Source organism: Salvelinus fontinalis, chromosome 3 (genome assembly GCF_029448725.1).
Source record: "Salvelinus fontinalis isolate EN_2023a chromosome 3, ASM2944872v1, whole genome shotgun sequence".
In the NCBI taxonomy this organism is placed as follows: Eukaryota; Metazoa; Chordata; class Actinopteri; order Salmoniformes; family Salmonidae; genus Salvelinus; species Salvelinus fontinalis.
Genome location: NC_074667.1, coordinates 15,148,718 through 15,170,669, shown reverse-complemented (window position 1 = coordinate 15,170,669; position 21,952 = coordinate 15,148,718). Strand labels below are relative to the sequence as shown.

The following is a 21,952-nucleotide window of genomic DNA, read 5'->3' as shown; positions in this document are numbered from 1 at the left end:
GAAGTAGGCAAGTGAGTTAAGAAGCAAATGTGATTTTTAATGACGGCATAGGAACAGTGCCTGTTCAGGGGCAGAAGGACAGATTGAAAACCTAAAGCCCTACTAAGTCCAAAAAGGTTGTAGGATATGCATTAACACCCACCCCCTTTTGAAAGACACATTTTCCCCACCGGTTAAAGAGCATAGGCTATGAAATTGGGGGAGGTAGGGCGCACAGGTCTTTGTTAGGGAAGGCAGCCTCTGAGTGGAAGGCTGTTATGCGCGCTCGGCTCCACTGGGCAAATGGAAGCAGGGGCCTATGAGAAAGCAGGGGCGTGTCCAGGGCCGCTGAATTTGCTTAGCTTCCTCTTCATAAGAGGGGAAAGCGCAGTCCAGCCCATCATTCGACGCATCAGCATCATGCCAGAGCCAGCAAAGTCCGCGCCCAAGAAGGGCTCCAAGAAAGCCGTCACCAAGACCGCAGGGAAAGGCGGCAAGAAGCGCCGAAAGTCGAGGAAGGAGAGCTACGCCATTTACGTGTACAAAGTGCTGAAGCAGGTCCACCCCGACACCGGCATCTCCTCCAAGGCCATGGGAATCATGAACTCGTTCGTGAACGACATCTTCGAGCGTATCGCCGGAGAGTCCTCTCGCCTGGCCCACTACAACAAGCGTTCCACCATCACCTCCAGGGAGATCCAGACCGCGGTGCGCCTGCTGCTCCCCGGAGAGCTGGCCAAGCACGCGGTGTCCGAGGGCACCAAGGCCGTGACCAAATACACCAGCTCCAAGTAAACTTGGAGACCTGCTGTACTAACCCAAAGGCTCTTTTAAGAGCCACCCACCCCGTCAGTGAAAAAAGCAAATCCATCACCAATGAATGTGTGTCTGGAATACATGCCTAACAGAGTAGAGGGAAAGTTGTTATTGTGGAATAAGTCTATGCAATAAAAGTGTTTATTTGTTTGTTTTTTATGATTGACAAGATGATGATTGTGCACATGCCAGTAGACAAAGGGAGTGGGGGCACTGTACACATATTGATCTAGAAAGGCCTTGTTCCACTCACTCACTCACATGCATGCACAAGCTACACACACACAGAGAGAGAGAGAGACACTCTACTCTCTAGCCCTATATCAGGCCCACACGGGGCGCCAGCCTCCATAGCGCCGGCCGGCCTGCCAGACACCAAGACCCACAGACACAAAGACCGAGTCGAGTCACGCTGCGGAGTCAAGCGATAGATACATCATTGATTAGTAGACAGACAGACAGACAGACAGAGAGACTACCTATCTCCCTTCCTATCGGCCCCCCAAAAAAGACACTGTGTCCAAATCCAACAAAAGGACTAATACAACATCACACACACACACACACACACAGGGTGTCGTCGTCGTCCTGGACACATGACGAATAGTAGTTGAAAGTTGGAGTACAACACTAGTCTCAGCCAGGCCTCACAAGTGCATGTGTTTTAAGGTCCCCAAAAGAGCTCTCCTTTAAAACACCCAGGGCCACATCAGGGGACGCCAAACCATCTGATTCCCTTGCCAGACATCTCGGCTCACTACACAATCAATGGTGCTCGCAATGGGATGCACTTTTAGGCCATTTAGGAGACAAATAGCACAGGAAAAGCAGTGCGCACAGCTCCAGCCGACAGTCGAACGGTGAGGTTTTGAGCGAGTCGCAACAAAATGCACGGGGCTTCTGCAGCCCACATGACTTTATTCTGAACGGAGACAAGTCTGCTCGCTGGGCCGTTCGCGTTTGGCCCAAAAACACGGCTCCGTCGGTGACTTTTGGACCGATATTGGCGACCAGAAAACACAAGTGAAAGAGAATTTGGCCAGCCCGGAGAAGCTGAGCTGGGTGGCTTGAGTCTACATGGTTCTCATGTCGCGTTTAAGGCCAGCCCCCTGCACCGTGTGGAGCTTCAATAGCGCAGAGCAGCGTCTACAGCAAACTACTCCTCCTCACAGACTACCGTAGTGTTCAGTAAGTGTGTTTACCGGACCATGGCAGAAGTCGCACCAGCACCCGCCGCCGCCGCGCCGGCCAAGGCACCCAAGAAGAAGGCAGCGGCCAAGGCCAAGAAAGCGGGACCCAGCGTAGGCGAGCTCATCGTCAAGGCGGTGTCCGCATCCAAGGAGAGGAGCGGCGTGTCCCTGGCCGCGCTCAAGAAGAGTCTGGCGGCAGGCGGCTACGACGTGGAGAAGAACAACTCCCGCGTCAAGATCGCCGTCAAGAGCCTCGTCACCAAAGGCACCCTGGTCCAGACCAAGGGCACCGGTGCCTCCGGCTCCTTCAAGCTCAACAAGAAAGCCGTCGAGGCGAAGAAGCCCGCCAAGAAAGCCGCGGCCCCCAAAGCAAAGAAGGTGGCCGCCAAGAAGCCCGCCGCGGCGAAGAAGCCCAAGAAGGTAGCAGCCAAGAAGGCCGTCGCCGCAAAGAAGTCCCCCAAGAAGGCCAAGAAGCCCGCTACACCCAAAAAGGTCGCCAAGAGCCCAAAGAAGGTGAAGAAGCCCGCCGCAGCGGCCAAGAAGGCGGCCAAGAGCCCCAAGAAGGCTACCAAGGCAGCGAAGCCCAAAGCAGCCAAGCCCAAGGCAGCCAAGGCCAAGAAGGCAGCCCCCAAGAAGAAGTAAAGCTATTCCAAACGGTGTTCCACTCGACACATGTTGTTACCACAAAAGGCTCTTTTAAGAGCCACCCACCTCTTTCCATAAAAGCGCATGTCATTCCATGTTCTACCTGTCGTGGCAAAAAAAGGAAATGATGACAAGCACACCAGGCTACTTTTACGCGCCACATTTTCCCACTCTGGGTGTGCGCTGCCCGGAGAGAGAGAGATAGGGAGAGACATATAATAATAATAAAAATGGCGCACAATTCTCACTCAAGAGTGCAGCACCAGCAATTGTTGTGAAGTGTTAGAATTGGCATTAATAATTCCAATTGGAGAGGAGGCAGGCTGCTGTGATGTGTTAATCATCATCCGAACCATGTTAATACTATAGCGTATGTGTTTCCCATTTGGATGATTTGATTTGTCACATATTTGGAGCCTTCTCACTCAGCTGCCTGCCTGCGTGTGGGTGAGGGCGGGCTTAGGGCTGACAGTCTGTCTGTCCCTCACTCCAATTGGATAAGGCCACACCGGCCCGGTGGCCAATCGGTGCCTCTTGTGGCGAGGTATAAGTAAGGCTCTCGAGGTGGCCAGCGGCTCATTCTGACTTTCTGTGACATACTGAAGCTAGCAATATGAGCGGAAGAGGCAAAACCGGAGGCAAGGCCAGGGCGAAGGCAAAGACACGTTCATCCCGTGCCGGGCTCCAGTTCCCCGTGGGTCGTGTGCACAGGCTGCTGCGCAAAGGCAACTACGCCGAGCGTGTGGGCGCTGGCGCACCGGTGTACCTGGCCGCAGTGCTCGAGTACCTGACTGCTGAGATCCTGGAGTTGGCCGGCAACGCTGCCCGTGACAACAAGAAGACTCGTATCATCCCCCGTCACCTGCAGCTGGCCGTCCGTAACGACGAGGAGCTGAACAAACTGCTTGGCGGCGTGACCATCGCTCAGGGCGGTGTGCTGCCCAACATCCAGGCAGTACTGCTCCCCAAGAAGACTGAGAAGGCCGTCAAAGCCAAGTAAAATCGCTACTGCGGCTGCAACTTGACTACTTAACCCCCCAAAAGGCTCTTTTAAGAGCCAACCACCTAGCTCATCAAAAGCGCAAAGTGTCCTTTGTATGCCACTTACAGGGCACCGTATCAAGTGGCCGCCCACATGAGGCGTTGAATGAACAATAAACACCCTACTAGGCCTCGTTAGCCATAGCATTGCACTCTGGAGTTGGGCCGGTGGGCCGCTATTAATGCGCGTAAAGTGTCGGCCCTAACAAAAGAGCCAAGCGCGCGTCGGCGAGGGTGGGGGTTGCATTGTGGGGAGGCAGGGAGAGGCCGAGCCTCCCGTCCAATGGGCAACGGAGGAGGCCTCCGCAACGGGCCAATCGGGGTGGTGCGTAGATGGTGTCCAATCAGCAGACGCCGCTGGCGGCTTTATAAACTTCACATAGGCATTTGGAGGCTATACTCTGACTGTGAAAGAAAGAAGCTAGCTAGCGCCATGGCCAGAACCAAGCAAACCGCTCGCAAATCCACCGGTGGCAAAGCACCCAGGAAGCAGCTCGCCACCAAGGCTGCGCGCAAGAGCGCCCCGGCCACCGGCGGCGTGAAGAAGCCTCACCGTTACAGGCCCGGCACCGTGGCTCTGCGAGAGATCCGTCGTTACCAGAAGTCCACTGAGCTGCTGATCCGCAAACTGCCCTTCCAGCGCCTGGTGAGAGAAATTGCCCAGGATTTCAAGACCGACCTGCGCTTCCAGAGTTCCGCCGTGATGGCCCTACAGGAGGCTAGCGAGGCTTACCTGGTCGGCCTGTTCGAGGACACCAATCTGTGCGCCATCCACGCCAAGAGGGTGACCATCATGCCCAAGGACATCCAGCTGGCCCGTCGTATTCGCGGAGAGCGCGCTTAAACGATCACCAAAATCCCCCAAAGGCTCTTTTAAGAGCCACCTCCATATTTCCGTCAAAAAGGCCCAATTGTTCCATTTCCCACCATGTATGTTGTCGACTTACAGACCGTGGTTCGATTCCCGGCCGTGATTGCAAATAAGCGTCGGTTCTTAACTGACGTACCTAGTTAAATAAAGGTGACGTATTGCACGTTTTCCCTTGCATAATTGTAGCTTCCATGTGATGTGACCACATGTATGTATGCCTAGAGTAGAAGAGTCAAAAAGTTTTACAAAGGAGGGGAAATACACTAGCAGTAGTGAGTGAAAGTAATGACATGTGGCAAAAACTGGTCCCTTTGTAGCTAGGAAAAACATAACATGCCACCAGACTTTGATGAAAGTCCCGTATTGCAGTGCTGCCGAGAGACTCGTGCAGAGGGGAAAACTTTACCGTGGAGCACGGCGGCCATCTAGTGGTTAAACGCGGCTAGTGCCAACATCGTAGTGGTATTTGATCTTCAGGCCAGCGTTTCCCAAACTCGGTCCTCGGGTCCCCAAGTTGTACGCGTGGTGTTTTTTCGAATCCAATAGCTGTTGGAATGTAACATGCTAGATTGTGTCAATGACTTAGTGGAAAATCCCCATTCCATCATTTCTGTGCCATGTGACCGTTAAAAAAAAAGACCAAAACATGTGCACCCCATAATTCATGCGACTGACTAAGGTATTGACCCAAAACTGATAATCCTGTTACGTACCCATTGTTCCTCCTTTAGATTACATCGGAGATCCCTTAAGAGAAAAGCTAGCGGGACAGCAAAGATGTGATCATCAACGGCTTGCAAAACAGCTGTTATGAAACAGGGCACAAGCGGCTGCGATGATTAGTCCTATTATTAGTTGACCAATTACATCATTGCAATCACCAGCTGCATAGACTTAATAAGGAATTGAGATTAGAAGTCGACTTCTTATGTGAGATTTAGACTTCATGTGTTCTTTGTTTCGAATGTATGTCAATGTTGAGTGCACCGATGTAGTGCATACTTGAATGAGTCTATTTGTTAGTTGGTTTTTGTGGTTGTTGGGCTGACACATCCTTCTTTCTTTTTTTCCTTTTTTTTAACAGTGTAGCTAAATGACCTACGCGGAAGAAGATTTGCTCAGCAATGGAAAACAAATGATAAGACACAGTAAAGGAGCTAAATAGAGGCTGCCGGTTAAATGGCGAAATCACAGTGCTAAAGTGATGGGCCTATAAAGCACCCGGCGAATACAAAGAACGCAGGTCAAAAGAGGTGGGAAAACGACATAACCCGTTGAATCAAAGGGATAATCTACTATAGTCAGACGCATGGCACAGGCAAAAAGTGGAGGTGAACCTTTAGCCAAATCAGGAAGCAGACAGGACATCTATGCGCATGCGTTGCTGTATTCAGCACTCACGAGACAGGTAGTAGCGGAGCGCCGTGGTGCTGAAAAGGCCTATTTCCCGTTGGAGGGATTTGCGACATGTTATAGGCACAGTTGAATACACCCCTCATCCAACATTGGTGACAGAATCGGCCACGTTTTTTCCCATACACTTTCCCTGGTCACTGCAACAAAACCTTTCTCGGGGTGCATTGGTGTAAGATGTAGTCGTGGAGAAAAAGTTGTCCTGTAGGCTATATGATATAATGGCAGCTGCCTACAGATAAAGAGTGCACTAGGCTAGAGAGAAAAGTAGCAATGTTTTTTTAATAAAGCAGTACTATGTAACTTACCCTCATTTGACACTTGAGATACATACATTCACATGAACGTTGTGTTCCATATCTGCAGGAGATAAAAGAGCAGAAAATGTGCAAGTGAATATGATTTAAGAGCAGTCCAATGAAGTCACGGTGACGTACAGTTACTTTTTCACCAAACCTATTCTGTGCTTCATCTCCAAATACACGCTTCACATTTCAAGACATGCTCTTCTAAAGTCATACTTTTCCACATTGCAATGCTCACGTGACCTAGGAGAACATGTTCTATTTAATTTCTTCCAATCTACATTTGGAGGTAATCTACATGAACATGTGTTTGGAGTTTTGGAAACTCTGCCTATTTGATGATCTGTTGTGTTTTTTTTTTGAACCACATACTTGTGCAAATTGCATCAGGTTGAGGCATAAATGCTCTCTCTGTGTGCCATTGCGAGTAGCACTTCTGATCCAGCAGGTGGTGCCAAGATCCCTCCCTATGTGGCTTGAATGACGAGCAGACGTATGTATTCCTTCTAGGCGTGAATGATTTGAAGGACAGTGTTGGCAACATGACTTCTGGTCAATGCCTCCCTATCTATATGGGTTGACCTATTCCTTTGAGCTCCTAAAGGAAGCATAGGGTGTCAACCGTGGTCCCGTGTGGCTCAGTTGGTAGAGCATGGCGCTTGCAACGCCAGGGTTGTGGGTTCAATTCCCACGGGGGGACCAGGATGAATATGTATGAACTTTCCAAGTTGTAAGTCGCTCTGGATAAGAGCGTCTGCTAAATGACTTAAATGTAATGTAAATGTCAACATTGCATCTCGCCTAAATCATGTCTTCATTCCTGTCTTGTGATGTGTGTGTTTGTGTTCCAAATCACTGGGCCCTTGATTAATGGAACACCGGTCACTTTCATCATGCCGTGCTAGTTTGTCATATGGATATACAGTATTCTATTCTTAGGTATGTTAGTCTATGCCGCTCTGACATTGCTCATCGATGTATTCCCATTCCATCCCTTTTGTTAGACTTGGGTGTATTGTGTGGAATCCTGCCACATGGTTAGATCTTACTTGTTACACATGACTGTGCTGTGTCCCCCCCCACCCCCATTTCCCCTTTATGTCCCCGTCAGTTATTTACTACCGATGTCACTGTGGTCCAAATGAAACTCCTAGCCTATAGGGTGTGGTAACAGGCCCTGTGTTATTTGTTATTGTACTCTACACGTGAGGTTTCTGCAGCGTAGCCTATAGAGGAACACAGCTGTTGATAATAGGGGGAATGCAAGCAGTTGAAGAGAACAAGTGACAGAGTCTAACCTGCTGTTGAACACAAGGGCCCGAGCACGTCCTCGGACAGAGTATCGTTCTATGTCCTATGATGTTGCTCTGTGAAGGAGGTGAGCTTTTTTCACCATCCAATTCCTGGCAGCCTTCTCCCTGGTTGATTTGTGAATGTGAGTGAATGGAGAATGTTTGCCTTCGGTATCCAAGGTGTTTGAGAATGTTGAGGACCGGTGTTCCGAGGGCCTGACTGTGACATCATAAAGCGGAATGCAGTTAGTGTGCCATTTGAGGGATTCCAATTCAGTCAGGCGCTGTCTTCCAGACAGTGCAGTTGCGCTTCAAGTGTGCTCTCTGTGTGATGACTTGTAAAGTCGGTTGTGCGTACACGGAGTACAACTAGGAGGGGAAGTGACATTTCGGGTAAGCCTAACCCTTTTTCTAACCTGATCCTATTTCTCCTAACCTGCTATGACAAAGTGACTTTGTGACACTAGCTCTATCCCACCTAGTTGAAAGCTTGTCACTCCTTCTCCTAAAAGGCAATCTCTGTTTCTTGATGTACTAAACCCGAGGCCTGAGACAATTATGGCAACAATAAGTAGTAAGATGAAAGCTAGTGACAGTTGAGATGTGAATAAACTGCACCCATTGATCAATTGCCAGTACGTGTCCATTTTCAAATGACCTGTTGAGATGAGCCCTATTTCTGTGGCGGTCATTTGACGCCACATCTGAGGCCATCTGGCGCCCATAGTGCTATCTGGCCTAAAAATGCTCCACTCATTCCTTAATAATACGCTTTGTTATTGGTGTGTGAACACAAGTACAATACAATATTTGCACATCCTTATCACCTCTGTATGAAATGGAAAACTATCCCTTCATTGTGTGTGTGTGTGTGTCTGAGGAATGTTTTACTGCTGTTTCACCTTACAGAGGTATCACCACCCTTCCCATCCGGCACCTCGTGTCCTCTTGGCTCCCTGACCGTCAGGCCGGATCCTGTGTAGGGAAGAAAAAAGAAGAATGATGTTATATTACACGGCCTTCAATAGCAACATGACTGACGAGGTGACATTAACGGGCCACTTTGGCTTTATGGCATTCCATGTGTATTTGTTTCCCCCCCGGCCTATATCTTCCCCGTTTGGATTTGACGGCGTCTCAATTATGGCATGAACGTTTGGTGTGTTAGTACTTGTTATTAGGTGTGTGGAAGAGTCACCTTCGTTTGTCCTTTCTAACTGAGACCTCTATTCCACTTGTTTAGGCCTGTCTCTATTGGGGGGAAACTGCAGTGGGTTGAATTGTACTAAATCAGTGTTTCCCAACTCCAGGGGTAGAGTAGCCTACCAGTAGGCATTTTTGTTTGTAGCCCTGGAGAGTCACAGCTGATTCAACTACTGTGGAACATACTAATACTAGTGGATGACCCAGTTGTCACTGTTTGGCCTCGCTTTCATTTCTTCTTGGCAGAACCCCTATCGCTCCTCCCCTCCTTCCCTTTGCAACAGAGGCCAGGCAAAAGCGCGCGCTTTCTGTGCCACTGGCTTCAATCAGGTCCTCCAACTGCAGATAATAAGAGCACCACGCACCGCGGAATACGTCATTTATTCACTTGAACTCCACTAGCGAACAATACACGATGTCTGGAAGAGGCAAAGGCGGCAAGGGACTCGGAAAAGGAGGCGCCAAGCGTCACCGTAAGGTTCTCCGCGATAACATCCAGGGAATCACCAAGCCCGCTATCCGCCGTCTGGCTCGCCGTGGCGGCGTGAAGCGTATCTCCGGGCTGATCTACGAGGAGACCCGCGGTGTCCTGAAGGTGTTCCTGGAGAACGTGATCCGTGACGCCGTGACCTACACCGAGCACGCCAAGAGGAAGACCGTTACCGCCATGGACGTGGTCTACGCTCTGAAACGCCAGGGACGCACCCTGTACGGCTTCGGCGGTTAAACGCACTCTTTTTTTTTTTTTCGGAACGTCAAAACATCCCGACTTGAAACCAAAGGCTCTTTTAAGAGCCACCCACATCCGCTTCAAAAGGGCCAATTCCATAGTCGTAGGAAGATCGTAGAGTTGTAGGAAACCATGAGCCACTCTCGAGTGGACAGGGAGTAGGACTGTTATGTTCAGTGCAGGCTCGGCGCAATTGTGACAGTGTAGAAACAGTCGTATTTGGACGGCACCCACCCTTTTAATTATTGATTGATTTGACCTTTATTTATGAAGTAGGCAAGTGAGTTAAGAAGCAAATGTGATTTTTAATGACGGCATAGGAACAGTGCCTGTTCAGGGGCAGAAGGACAGATTGAAAACCTAAAGCCCTACTAAGTCCAAAAAGGTTGTAGGATATGCATTAACACCCACCCCCTTTTGAAAGACACATTTTCCCCACCGGTTAAAGAGCATAGGCTATGAAATTGGGGGAGGTAGGGCGCACAGGTCTTTGTTAGGGAAGGCAGCCTCTGAGTGGAAGGCTGTTATGCGCGCTCGGCTCCACTGGGCAAATGGAAGCAGGGGCCTATGAGAAAGCAGGGGCGTGTCCAGGGCCGCTGAATTTGCTTAGCTTCCTCTTCATAAGAGGGGAAAGCGCAGTCCAGCCCATCATTCGACGCATCAGCATCATGCCAGAGCCAGCAAAGTCCGCGCCCAAGAAGGGCTCCAAGAAAGCCGTCACCAAGACCGCAGGGAAAGGCGGCAAGAAGCGCCGAAAGTCGAGGAAGGAGAGCTACGCCATTTACGTGTACAAAGTGCTGAAGCAGGTCCACCCCGACACCGGCATCTCCTCCAAGGCCATGGGAATCATGAACTCGTTCGTGAACGACATCTTCGAGCGTATCGCCGGAGAGTCCTCTCGCCTGGCCCACTACAACAAGCGTTCCACCATCACCTCCAGGGAGATCCAGACCGCGGTGCGCCTGCTGCTCCCCGGAGAGCTGGCCAAGCACGCGGTGTCCGAGGGCACCAAGGCCGTGACCAAATACACCAGCTCCAAGTAAACTTGGAGACCTGCTGTACTAACCCAAAGGCTCTTTTAAGAGCCACCCACCCCGTCAGTGAAAAAAGCAAATCCATCACCAATGAATGTGTGTCTGGAATACATGCCTAACAGAGTAGAGGGAAAGTTGTTATTGTGGAATAAGTCTATGCAATAAAAGTGTTTATTTGTTTGTTTTTTATGATTGACAAGATGATGATTGTGCACATGCCAGTAGACAAAGGGAGTGGGGGCACTGTACACATATTGATCTAGAAAGGCCTTGTTCCACTCACTCACTCACATGCATGCACAAGCTACACACACACAGAGAGAGAGAGAGACACTCTACTCTCTAGCCCTATATCAGGCCCACACGGGGCGCCAGCCTCCATAGCGCCGGCCGGCCTGCCAGACACCAAGACCCACAGACACAAAGACCGAGTCGAGTCACGCTGCGGAGTCAAGCGATAGATACATCATTGATTAGTAGACAGACAGACAGACAGACAGAGAGACTACCTATCTCCCTTCCTATCGGCCCCCCAAAAAAGACACTGTGTCCAAATCCAACAAAAGGACTAATACAACATCACACACACACACACACACACAGGGTGTCGTCGTCGTCCTGGACACATGACGAATAGTAGTTGAAAGTTGGAGTACAACACTAGTCTCAGCCAGGCCTCACAAGTGCATGTGTTTTAAGGTCCCCAAAAGAGCTCTCCTTTAAAACACCCAGGGCCACATCAGGGGACGCCAAACCATCTGATTCCCTTGCCAGACATCTCGGCTCACTACACAATCAATGGTGCTCGCAATGGGATGCACTTTTAGGCCATTTAGGAGACAAATAGCACAGGAAAAGCAGTGCGCACAGCTCCAGCCGACAGTCGAACGGTGAGGTTTTGAGCGAGTCGCAACAAAATGCACGGGGCTTCTGCAGCCCACATGACTTTATTCTGAACGGAGACAAGTCTGCTCGCTGGGCCGTTCGCGTTTGGCCCAAAAACACGGCTCCGTCGGTGACTTTTGGACCGATATTGGCGACCAGAAAACACAAGTGAAAGAGAATTTGGCCAGCCCGGAGAAGCTGAGCTGGGTGGCTTGAGTCTACATGGTTCTCATGTCGCGTTTAAGGCCAGCCCCCTGCACCGTGTGGAGCTTCAATAGCGCAGAGCAGCGTCTACAGCAAACTACTCCTCCTCACAGACTACCGTAGTGTTCAGTAAGTGTGTTTACCGGACCATGGCAGAAGTCGCACCAGCACCCGCCGCCGCCGCGCCGGCCAAGGCACCCAAGAAGAAGGCAGCGGCCAAGGCCAAGAAAGCGGGACCCAGCGTAGGCGAGCTCATCGTCAAGGCGGTGTCCGCATCCAAGGAGAGGAGCGGCGTGTCCCTGGCCGCGCTCAAGAAGAGTCTGGCGGCAGGCGGCTACGACGTGGAGAAGAACAACTCCCGCGTCAAGATCGCCGTCAAGAGCCTCGTCACCAAAGGCACCCTGGTCCAGACCAAGGGCACCGGTGCCTCCGGCTCCTTCAAGCTCAACAAGAAAGCCGTCGAGGCGAAGAAGCCCGCCAAGAAAGCCGCGGCCCCCAAAGCAAAGAAGGTGGCCGCCAAGAAGCCCGCCGCGGCGAAGAAGCCCAAGAAGGTAGCAGCCAAGAAGGCCGTCGCCGCAAAGAAGTCCCCCAAGAAGGCCAAGAAGCCCGCTACACCCAAAAAGGTCGCCAAGAGCCCAAAGAAGGTGAAGAAGCCCGCCGCAGCGGCCAAGAAGGCGGCCAAGAGCCCCAAGAAGGCTACCAAGGCAGCGAAGCCCAAAGCAGCCAAGCCCAAGGCAGCCAAGGCCAAGAAGGCAGCCCCCAAGAAGAAGTAAAGCTATTCCAAACGGTGTTCCACTCGACACATGTTGTTACCACAAAAGGCTCTTTTAAGAGCCACCCACCTCTTTCCATAAAAGCGCATGTCATTCCATGTTCTACCTGTCGTGGCAAAAAAAGGAAATGATGACAAGCACACCAGGCTACTTTTACGCGCCACATTTTCCCACTCTGGGTGTGCGCTGCCCGGAGAGAGAGAGATAGGGAGAGACATATAATAATAATAAAAATGGCGCACAATTCTCACTCAAGAGTGCAGCACCAGCAATTGTTGTGAAGTGTTAGAATTGGCATTAATAATTCCAATTGGAGAGGAGGCAGGCTGCTGTGATGTGTTAATCATCATCCGAACCATGTTAATACTATAGCGTATGTGTTTCCCATTTGGATGATTTGATTTGTCACATATTTGGAGCCTTCTCACTCAGCTGCCTGCCTGCGTGTGGGTGAGGGCGGGCTTAGGGCTGACAGTCTGTCTGTCCCTCACTCCAATTGGATAAGGCCACACCGGCCCGGTGGCCAATCGGTGCCTCTTGTGGCGAGGTATAAGTAAGGCTCTCGAGGTGGCCAGCGGCTCATTCTGACTTTCTGTGACATACTGAAGCTAGCAATATGAGCGGAAGAGGCAAAACCGGAGGCAAGGCCAGGGCGAAGGCAAAGACACGTTCATCCCGTGCCGGGCTCCAGTTCCCCGTGGGTCGTGTGCACAGGCTGCTGCGCAAAGGCAACTACGCCGAGCGTGTGGGCGCTGGCGCACCGGTGTACCTGGCCGCAGTGCTCGAGTACCTGACTGCTGAGATCCTGGAGTTGGCCGGCAACGCTGCCCGTGACAACAAGAAGACTCGTATCATCCCCCGTCACCTGCAGCTGGCCGTCCGTAACGACGAGGAGCTGAACAAACTGCTTGGCGGCGTGACCATCGCTCAGGGCGGTGTGCTGCCCAACATCCAGGCAGTACTGCTCCCCAAGAAGACTGAGAAGGCCGTCAAAGCCAAGTAAAATCGCTACTGCGGCTGCAACTTGACTACTTAACCCCCCAAAAGGCTCTTTTAAGAGCCAACCACCTAGCTCATCAAAAGCGCAAAGTGTCCTTTGTATGCCACTTACAGGGCACCGTATCAAGTGGCCGCCCACATGAGGCGTTGAATGAACAATAAACACCCTACTAGGCCTCGTTAGCCATAGCATTGCACTCTGGAGTTGGGCCGGTGGGCCGCTATTAATGCGCGTAAAGTGTCGGCCCTAACAAAAGAGCCAAGCGCGCGTCGGCGAGGGTGGGGGTTGCATTGTGGGGAGGCAGGGAGAGGCCGAGCCTCCCGTCCAATGGGCAACGGAGGAGGCCTCCGCAACGGGCCAATCGGGGTGGTGCGTAGATGGTGTCCAATCAGCAGACGCCGCTGGCGGCTTTATAAACTTCACATAGGCATTTGGAGGCTATACTCTGACTGTGAAAGAAAGAAGCTAGCTAGCGCCATGGCCAGAACCAAGCAAACCGCTCGCAAATCCACCGGTGGCAAAGCACCCAGGAAGCAGCTCGCCACCAAGGCTGCGCGCAAGAGCGCCCCGGCCACCGGCGGCGTGAAGAAGCCTCACCGTTACAGGCCCGGCACCGTGGCTCTGCGAGAGATCCGTCGTTACCAGAAGTCCACTGAGCTGCTGATCCGCAAACTGCCCTTCCAGCGCCTGGTGAGAGAAATTGCCCAGGATTTCAAGACCGACCTGCGCTTCCAGAGTTCCGCCGTGATGGCCCTACAGGAGGCTAGCGAGGCTTACCTGGTCGGCCTGTTCGAGGACACCAATCTGTGCGCCATCCACGCCAAGAGGGTGACCATCATGCCCAAGGACATCCAGCTGGCCCGTCGTATTCGCGGAGAGCGCGCTTAAACGATCACCAAAATCCCCCAAAGGCTCTTTTAAGAGCCACCTCCATATTTCCGTCAAAAAGGCCCAATTGTTCCATTTCCCACCATGTATGTTGTCGACTTACAGACCGTGGTTCGATTCCCGGCCGTGATTGCAAATAAGCGTCGGTTCTTAACTGACGTACCTAGTTAAATAAAGGTGACGTATTGCACGTTTTCCCTTGCATAATTGTAGCTTCCATGTGATGTGACCACATGTATGTATGCCTAGAGTAGAAGAGTCAAAAAGTTTTACAAAGGAGGGGAAATACACTAGCAGTAGTGAGTGAAAGTAATGACATGTGGCAAAAACTGGTCCCTTTGTAGCTAGGAAAAACATAACATGCCACCAGACTTTGATGAAAGTCCCGTATTGCAGTGCTGCCGAGAGACTCGTGCAGAGGGGAAAACTTTACCGTGGAGCACGGCGGCCATCTAGTGGTTAAACGCGGCTAGTGCCAACATCGTAGTGGTATTTGATCTTCAGGCCAGCGTTTCCCAAACTCGGTCCTCGGGTCCCCAAGTTGTACGCGTGGTGTTTTTTCGAATCCAATAGCTGTTGGAATGTAACATGCTAGATTGTGTCAATGACTTAGTGGAAAATCCCCATTCCATCATTTCTGTGCCATGTGACCGTTAAAAAAAAAGACCAAAACATGTGCACCCCATAATTCATGCGACTGACTAAGGTATTGACCCAAAACTGATAATCCTGTTACGTACCCATTGTTCCTCCTTTAGATTACATCGGAGATCCCTTAAGAGAAAAGCTAGCGGGACAGCAAAGATGTGATCATCAACGGCTTGCAAAACAGCTGTTATGAAACAGGGCACAAGCGGCTGCGATGATTAGTCCTATTATTAGTTGACCAATTACATCATTGCAATCACCAGCTGCATAGACTTAATAAGGAATTGAGATTAGAAGTCGACTTCTTATGTGAGATTTAGACTTCATGTGTTCTTTGTTTCGAATGTATGTCAATGTTGAGTGCACCGATGTAGTGCATACTTGAATGAGTCTATTTGTTAGTTGGTTTTTGTGGTTGTTGGGCTGACACATCCTTCTTTCTTTTTTTCCTTTTTTTTAACAGTGTAGCTAAATGACCTACGCGGAAGAAGATTTGCTCAGCAATGGAAAACAAATGATAAGACACAGTAAAGGAGCTAAATAGAGGCTGCCGGTTAAATGGCGAAATCACAGTGCTAAAGTGATGGGCCTATAAAGCACCCGGCGAATACAAAGAACGCAGGTCAAAAGAGGTGGGAAAACGACATAACCCGTTGAATCAAAGGGATAATCTACTATAGTCAGACGCATGGCACAGGCAAAAAGTGGAGGTGAACCTTTAGCCAAATCAGGAAGCAGACAGGACATCTATGCGCATGCGTTGCTGTATTCAGCACTCACGAGACAGGTAGTAGCGGAGCGCCGTGGTGCTGAAAAGGCCTATTTCCCGTTGGAGGGATTTGCGACATGTTATAGGCACAGTTGAATACACCCCTCATCCAACATTGGTGACAGAATCGGCCACGTTTTTTCCCATACACTTTCCCTGGTCACTGCAACAAAACCTTTCTCGGGGTGCATTGGTGTAAGATGTAGTCGTGGAGAAAAAGTTGTCCTGTAGGCTATATGATATAATGGCAGCTGCCTACAGATAAAGAGTGCACTAGGCTAGAGAGAAAAGTAGCAATGTTTTTTTAATAAAGCAGTACTATGTAACTTACCCTCATTTGACACTTGAGATACATACATTCACATGAACGTTGTGTTCCATATCTGCAGGAGATAAAAGAGCAGAAAATGTGCAAGTGAATATGATTTAAGAGCAGTCCAATGAAGTCACGGTGACGTACAGTTACTTTTTCACCAAACCTATTCTGTGCTTCATCTCCAAATACACGCTTCACATTTCAAGACATGCTCTTCTAAAGTCATACTTTTCCACATTGCAATGCTCACGTGACCTAGGAGAACATGTTCTATTTAATTTCTTCCAATCTACATTTGGAGGTAATCTACATGAACATGTGTTTGGAGTTTTGGAAACTCTGCCTATTTGATGATCTGTTGTGTTTTTTTTTTGAACCACATACTTGTGCAAATTGCATCAGGTTGAGGCATAAATGCTCTCTCTGTGTGCCATTGCGAGTAGCACTTCTGATCCAGCAGGTGGTGCCAAGATCCCTCCCTATGTGGCTTGAATGACGAGCAGACGTATGTATTCCTTCTAGGCGTGAATGATTTGAAGGACAGTGTTGGCAACATGACTTCTGGTCAATGCCTCCCTATCTATATGGGTTGACCTATTCCTTTGAGCTCCTAAAGGAAGCATAGGGTGTCAACCGTGGTCCCGTGTGGCTCAGTTGGTAGAGCATGGCGCTTGCAACGCCAGGGTTGTGGGTTCAATTCCCACGGGGGGACCAGGATGAATATGTATGAACTTTCCAAGTTGTAAGTCGCTCTGGATAAGAGCGTCTGCTAAATGACTTAAATGTAATGTAAATGTCAACATTGCATCTCGCCTAAATCATGTCTTCATTCCTGTCTTGTGATGTGTGTGTTTGTGTTCCAAATCACTGGGCCCTTGATTAATGGAACACCGGTCACTTTCATCATGCCGTGCTAGTTTGTCATATGGATATACAGTATTCTATTCTTAGGTATGTTAGTCTATGCCGCTCTGACATTGCTCATCGATGTATTCCCATTCCATCCCTTTTGTTAGACTTGGGTGTATTGTGTGGAATCCTGCCACATGGTTAGATCTTACTTGTTACACATGACTGTGCTGTGTCCCCCCCCACCCCCATTTCCCCTTTATGTCCCCGTCAGTTATTTACTACCGATGTCACTGTGGTCCAAATGAAACTCCTAGCCTATAGGGTGTGGTAACAGGCCCTGTGTTATTTGTTATTGTACTCTACACGTGAGGTTTCTGCAGCGTAGCCTATAGAGGAACACAGCTGTTGATAATAGGGGGAATGCAAGCAGTTGAAGAGAACAAGTGACAGAGTCTAACCTGCTGTTGAACACAAGGGCCCGAGCACGTCCTCGGACAGAGTATCGTTCTATGTCCTATGATGTTGCTCTGTGAAGGAGGTGAGCTTTTTTCACCATCCAATTCCTGGCAGCCTTCTCCCTGGTTGATTTGTGAATGTGAGTGAATGGAGAATGTTTGCCTTCGGTATCCAAGGTGTTTGAGAATGTTGAGGACCGGTGTTCCGAGGGCCTGACTGTGACATCATAAAGCGGAATGCAGTTAGTGTGCCATTTGAGGGATTCCAATTCAGTCAGGCGCTGTCTTCCAGACAGTGCAGTTGCGCTTCAAGTGTGCTCTCTGTGTGATGACTTGTAAAGTCGGTTGTGCGTACACGGAGTACAACTAGGAGGGGAAGTGACATTTCGGGTAAGCCTAACCCTTTTTCTAACCTGATCCTATTTCTCCTAACCTGCTATGACAAAGTGACTTTGTGACACTAGCTCTATCCCACCTAGTTGAAAGCTTGTCACTCCTTCTCCTAAAAGGCAATCTCTGTTTCTTGATGTACTAAACCCGAGGCCTGAGACAATTATGGCAACAATAAGTAGTAAGATGAAAGCTAGTGACAGTTGAGATGTGAATAAACTGCACCCATTGATCAATTGCCAGTACGTGTCCATTTTCAAATGACCTGTTGAGATGAGCCCTATTTCTGTGGCGGTCATTTGACGCCACATCTGAGGCCATCTGGCGCCCATAGTGCTATCTGGCCTAAAAATGCTCCACTCATTCCTTAATAATACGCTTTGTTATTGGTGTGTGAACACAAGTACAATACAATATTTGCACATCCTTATCACCTCTGTATGAAATGGAAAACTATCCCTTCATTGTGTGTGTGTGTGTGTCTGAGGAATGTTTTACTGCTGTTTCACCTTACAGAGGTATCACCACCCTTCCCATCCGGCACCTCGTGTCCTCTTGGCTCCCTGACCGTCAGGCCGGATCCTGTGTAGGGAAGAAAAAAGAAGAATGATGTTATATTACACGGCCTTCAATAGCAACATGACTGACGAGGTGACATTAACGGGCCACTTTGGCTTTATGGCATTCCATGTGTATTTGTTTCCCCCCCGGCCTATATCTTCCCCGTTTGGATTTGACGGCGTCTCAATTATGGCATGAACGTTTGGTGTGTTAGTACTTGTTATTAGGTGTGTGGAAGAGTCACCTTCGTTTGTCCTTTCTAACTGAGACCTCTATTCCACTTGTTTAGGCCTGTCTCTATTGGGGGGAAACTGCAGTGGGTTGAATTGTACTAAATCAGTGTTTCCCAACTCCAGGGGTAGAGTAGCCTACCAGTAGGCATTTTTGTTTGTAGCCCTGGAGAGTCACAGCTGATTCAACTACTGTGGAACATACTAATACTAGTGGATGACCCAGTTGTCACTGTTTGGCCTCGCTTTCATTTCTTCTTGGCAGAACCCCTATCGCTCCTCCCCTCCTTCCCTTTGCAACAGAGGCCAGGCAAAAGCGCGCGCTTTCTGTGCCACTGGCTTCAATCAGGTCCTCCAACTGCAGATAATAAGAGCACCACGCACCGCGGAATACGTCATTTATTCACTTGAACTCCACTAGCGAACAATACACGATGTCTGGAAGAGGCAAAGGCGGCAAGGGACTCGGAAAAGGAGGCGCCAAGCGTCACCGTAAGGTTCTCCGCGATAACATCCAGGGAATCACCAAGCCCGCTATCCGCCGTCTGGCTCGCCGTGGCGGCGTGAAGCGTATCTCCGGGCTGATCTACGAGGAGACCCGCGGTGTCCTGAAGGTGTTCCTGGAGAACGTGATCCGTGACGCCGTGACCTACACCGAGCACGCCAAGAGGAAGACCGTTACCGCCATGGACGTGGTCTACGCTCTGAAACGCCAGGGACGCACCCTGTACGGCTTCGGCGGTTAAACGCACTCTTTTTTTTTTTTTCGGAACGTCAAAACATCCCGACTTGAAACCAAAGGCTCTTTTAAGAGCCACCCACATCCGCTTCAAAAGGGCCAATTCCATAGTCGTAGGAAGATCGTAGAGTTGTAGGAAACCATGAGCCACTCTCGAGTGGACAGGGAGTAGGACTGTTATGTTCAGTGCAGGCTCGGCGCAATTGTGACAGTGTAGAAACAGTCGTATTTGGACGGCACCCACCCTTTTAATTATTGATTGATTTGACCTTTATTTATGAAGTAGGCAAGTGAGTTAAGAAGCAAATGTGATTTTTAATGACGGCATAGGAACAGTGCCTGTTCAGGGGCAGAAGGACAGATTGAAAACCTAAAGCCCTACTAAGTCCAAAAAGGTTGTAGGATATGCATTAACACCCACCCCCTTTTGAAAGACACATTTTCCCCACCGGTTAAAGAGCATAGGCTATGAAATTGGGGGAGGTAGGGCGCACAGGTCTTTGTTAGGGAAGGCAGCCTCTGAGTGGAAGGCTGTTATGCGCGCTCGGCTCCACTGGGCAAATGGAAGCAGGGGCCTATGAGAAAGCAGGGGCGTGTCCAGGGCCGCTGAATTTGCTTAGCTTCCTCTTCATAAGAGGGGAAAGCGCAGTCCAGCCCATCATTCGACGCATCAGCATCATGCCAGAGCCAGCAAAGTCCGCGCCCAAGAAGGGCTCCAAGAAAGCCGTCACCAAGACCGCAGGGAAAGGCGGCAAGAAGCGCCGAAAGTCGAGGAAGGAGAGCTACGCCATTTACGTGTACAAAGTGCTGAAGCAGGTCCACCCCGACACCGGCATCTCCTCCAAGGCCATGGGAATCATGAACTCGTTCGTGAACGACATCTTCGAGCGTATCGCCGGAGAGTCCTCTCGCCTGGCCCACTACAACAAGCGTTCCACCATCACCTCCAGGGAGATCCAGACCGCGGTGCGCCTGCTGCTCCCCGGAGAGCTGGCCAAGCACGCGGTGTCCGAGGGCACCAAGGCCGTGACCAAATACACCAGCTCCAAGTAAACTTGGAGACCTGCTGTACTAACCCAAAGGCTCTTTTAAGAGCCACCCACCCCGTCAGTGAAAAAAGCAAATCCATCACCAATGAATGTGTGTCTGGAATACATGCCTAACAGAGTAGAGGGAAAGTTGTTATTGTGGAATAAGTCTATGCAATAAAAGTGTTTATTTGTTTGTTTTTTATGATTGACAAGATGATGATTGTGCACATGCCAGTAGACAAAGGGAGTGGGGGCACTGTACACATATTGATCTAGAAAGGCCTTGTTCCACTCACTCACTCACATGCATGCACAAGCTACACACACACAGAGAGAGAGAGAGACACTCTACTCTCTAGCCCTATATCAGGCCCACACGGGGCGCCAGCCTCCATAGCGCCGGCCGGCCTGCCAGACACCAAGACCCACAGACACAAAGACCGAGTCGAGTCACGCTGCGGAGTCAAGCGAGGAAGGAATGCGAGAAGTGCACAAACCTATGCCGGTTTCGACAAAAGGTAAGCTTCTCTCCACCTATGTAGTGATTCCACCTAATTCCCCTACTGACCTAAGGCAACAGAACTATTTTTGCCACACCTTATCTGTATTAAATGTGAAAGTATGTGCTGGGTTTTGATACTCACCTATACATATGGCTTAATACCCATTCTTGACTTTTCATACAGGTGGAACCACTTCTGAGCTAGACCAAACTCCAAAGTCACCTCTACTATACTACATAGCCTTCTGGCCTGTGCTTTTCATTATTATATTGTTTCTCCTCCTATATCTCCCTTGGTCTACTTTACCTTTTGACCAACTGCTACCCAATACACTTATAACTCACCTCTAAAGCACAAAACCATTTCTCCTGCATGTGCTATTTCTCCCCTTCTAATCATGGCATCTTTTTGATGTGAGACACCAGGTGGGTGTCATTAATTAATCAGGTAGAGCTAAATATCAATTGCTCCCTAAACTCTTAAGTTAACCATTTAATACACCTGGCATATATTTTCTCTTACTAGTTATTTATTTTGGTTTGGGTAAGTTGGAAATTACTTTTTACTTGTTAAACACTTCCTGTTTGACCTTTTCCCCCCATGTGCTAGCGCTAATGTTTGGTTGACATCTAAACCTAACCTACAAACTAAACTGTCTGATTATACTAGACCAAATGACTTCATCTCCCCTTATCTGTTCAAGGTTACCTTTATGCTTCAGAAAGTCTTTTAATTAACAACTCCAGACTACTACTAACCTACGATTCAATACCATCAAATATTATTGGGACATCTATACCCCATTGACGTTTACCTTTTCTAATGCTTTACAACAAGAGTAGGGAGATGCCAGGGATGGAAGACTTTACTAGCCTAATCTGACTTCAATCACTTCGAAAGATTTCCACATCAGTAAAAACCACCATCTACCACCTAAAATGTACTCTCACCATAAAACCCTAAAAAAACATTCACCTAACTATCCTACCTGGGGAACATAACAAATGCGTAGGAAATACTACACAAACAAACATAGACTTTCCTATCACATTGGATGAAGTCCTTTTTCTATTTACACACCATCCCATTAGCACCTTTTCTCTACAGGATTAACCTACCATTTCACTGTCATTACCTTCACATGGTGAACACCTGCCACCTGCCTGCAACAGTTGCCTGTTTTGATTGC

At 49.4% G+C, this 21,952-nt stretch overlaps 8 protein-coding genes across 8 annotated transcripts; all 8 read left to right on the top strand.

Moving 5' to 3' along the window:
* Positions 1–215: 215 nt before the first annotated feature.
* On the top strand, positions 216–950 carry LOC129839858 (histone H2B-like). Its single transcript, XM_055907551.1, has one exon. The coding sequence runs from the start codon at positions 283–285 to the stop codon at positions 772–774; it is 492 nt and encodes a 163-aa protein (XP_055763526.1). The 5' UTR covers positions 216–282; the 3' UTR covers positions 775–950.
* Positions 951–1,927: 977 nt separating this feature from the next.
* Positions 1,928–2,693, top strand: LOC129839838 (histone H1). The gene has a single exon (XM_055907510.1). The coding sequence runs from the start codon at positions 2,004–2,006 to the stop codon at positions 2,625–2,627; it is 624 nt and encodes a 207-aa protein (XP_055763485.1). The 5' UTR covers positions 1,928–2,003; the 3' UTR covers positions 2,628–2,693.
* Positions 2,694–3,204: 511 nt separating this feature from the next.
* LOC129839881 (histone H2A) lies at positions 3,205–3,795 on the top strand. The gene has a single exon (XM_055907585.1). It carries the CDS (start codon positions 3,244–3,246, stop codon positions 3,628–3,630), a length of 387 nt encoding a protein of 128 aa, XP_055763560.1. The 5' UTR covers positions 3,205–3,243; the 3' UTR covers positions 3,631–3,795.
* A 6,174-nt stretch (positions 3,796–9,969) lies between these two features.
* LOC129839851 (histone H2B-like) lies at positions 9,970–10,704 on the top strand. The gene has a single exon (XM_055907537.1). It carries the CDS (start codon positions 10,037–10,039, stop codon positions 10,526–10,528), a length of 492 nt encoding a protein of 163 aa, XP_055763512.1. The 5' UTR covers positions 9,970–10,036; the 3' UTR covers positions 10,529–10,704.
* Positions 10,705–11,681: 977 nt separating this feature from the next.
* On the top strand, positions 11,682–12,447 carry LOC129839847 (histone H1). Its single transcript, XM_055907523.1, has one exon. The coding sequence runs from the start codon at positions 11,758–11,760 to the stop codon at positions 12,379–12,381; it is 624 nt and encodes a 207-aa protein (XP_055763498.1). The 5' UTR covers positions 11,682–11,757; the 3' UTR covers positions 12,382–12,447.
* Positions 12,448–12,895: 448 nt separating this feature from the next.
* On the top strand, positions 12,896–13,542 carry LOC129839871 (histone H2A). Its single transcript, XM_055907574.1, has one exon. The coding sequence runs from the start codon at positions 12,998–13,000 to the stop codon at positions 13,382–13,384; it is 387 nt and encodes a 128-aa protein (XP_055763549.1). The 5' UTR covers positions 12,896–12,997; the 3' UTR covers positions 13,385–13,542.
* Positions 13,543–13,622: 80 nt separating this feature from the next.
* On the top strand, positions 13,623–19,652 carry LOC129839888 (uncharacterized). Its single transcript, XM_055907597.1, has 2 exons — positions 13,623–14,187; positions 18,912–19,652. Exons 1-2 carry the CDS (start codon positions 13,709–13,711, stop codon positions 19,234–19,236), a joined length of 804 nt encoding a protein of 267 aa, XP_055763572.1. The 5' UTR covers positions 13,623–13,708; the 3' UTR covers positions 19,237–19,652.
* Positions 19,653–19,736: 84 nt separating this feature from the next.
* On the top strand, positions 19,737–20,458 carry LOC129839865 (histone H2B-like). Its single transcript, XM_055907563.1, has one exon. The coding sequence runs from the start codon at positions 19,791–19,793 to the stop codon at positions 20,280–20,282; it is 492 nt and encodes a 163-aa protein (XP_055763538.1). The 5' UTR covers positions 19,737–19,790; the 3' UTR covers positions 20,283–20,458.
* The last annotated feature ends 1,494 nt before the right edge of the window (positions 20,459–21,952 follow it).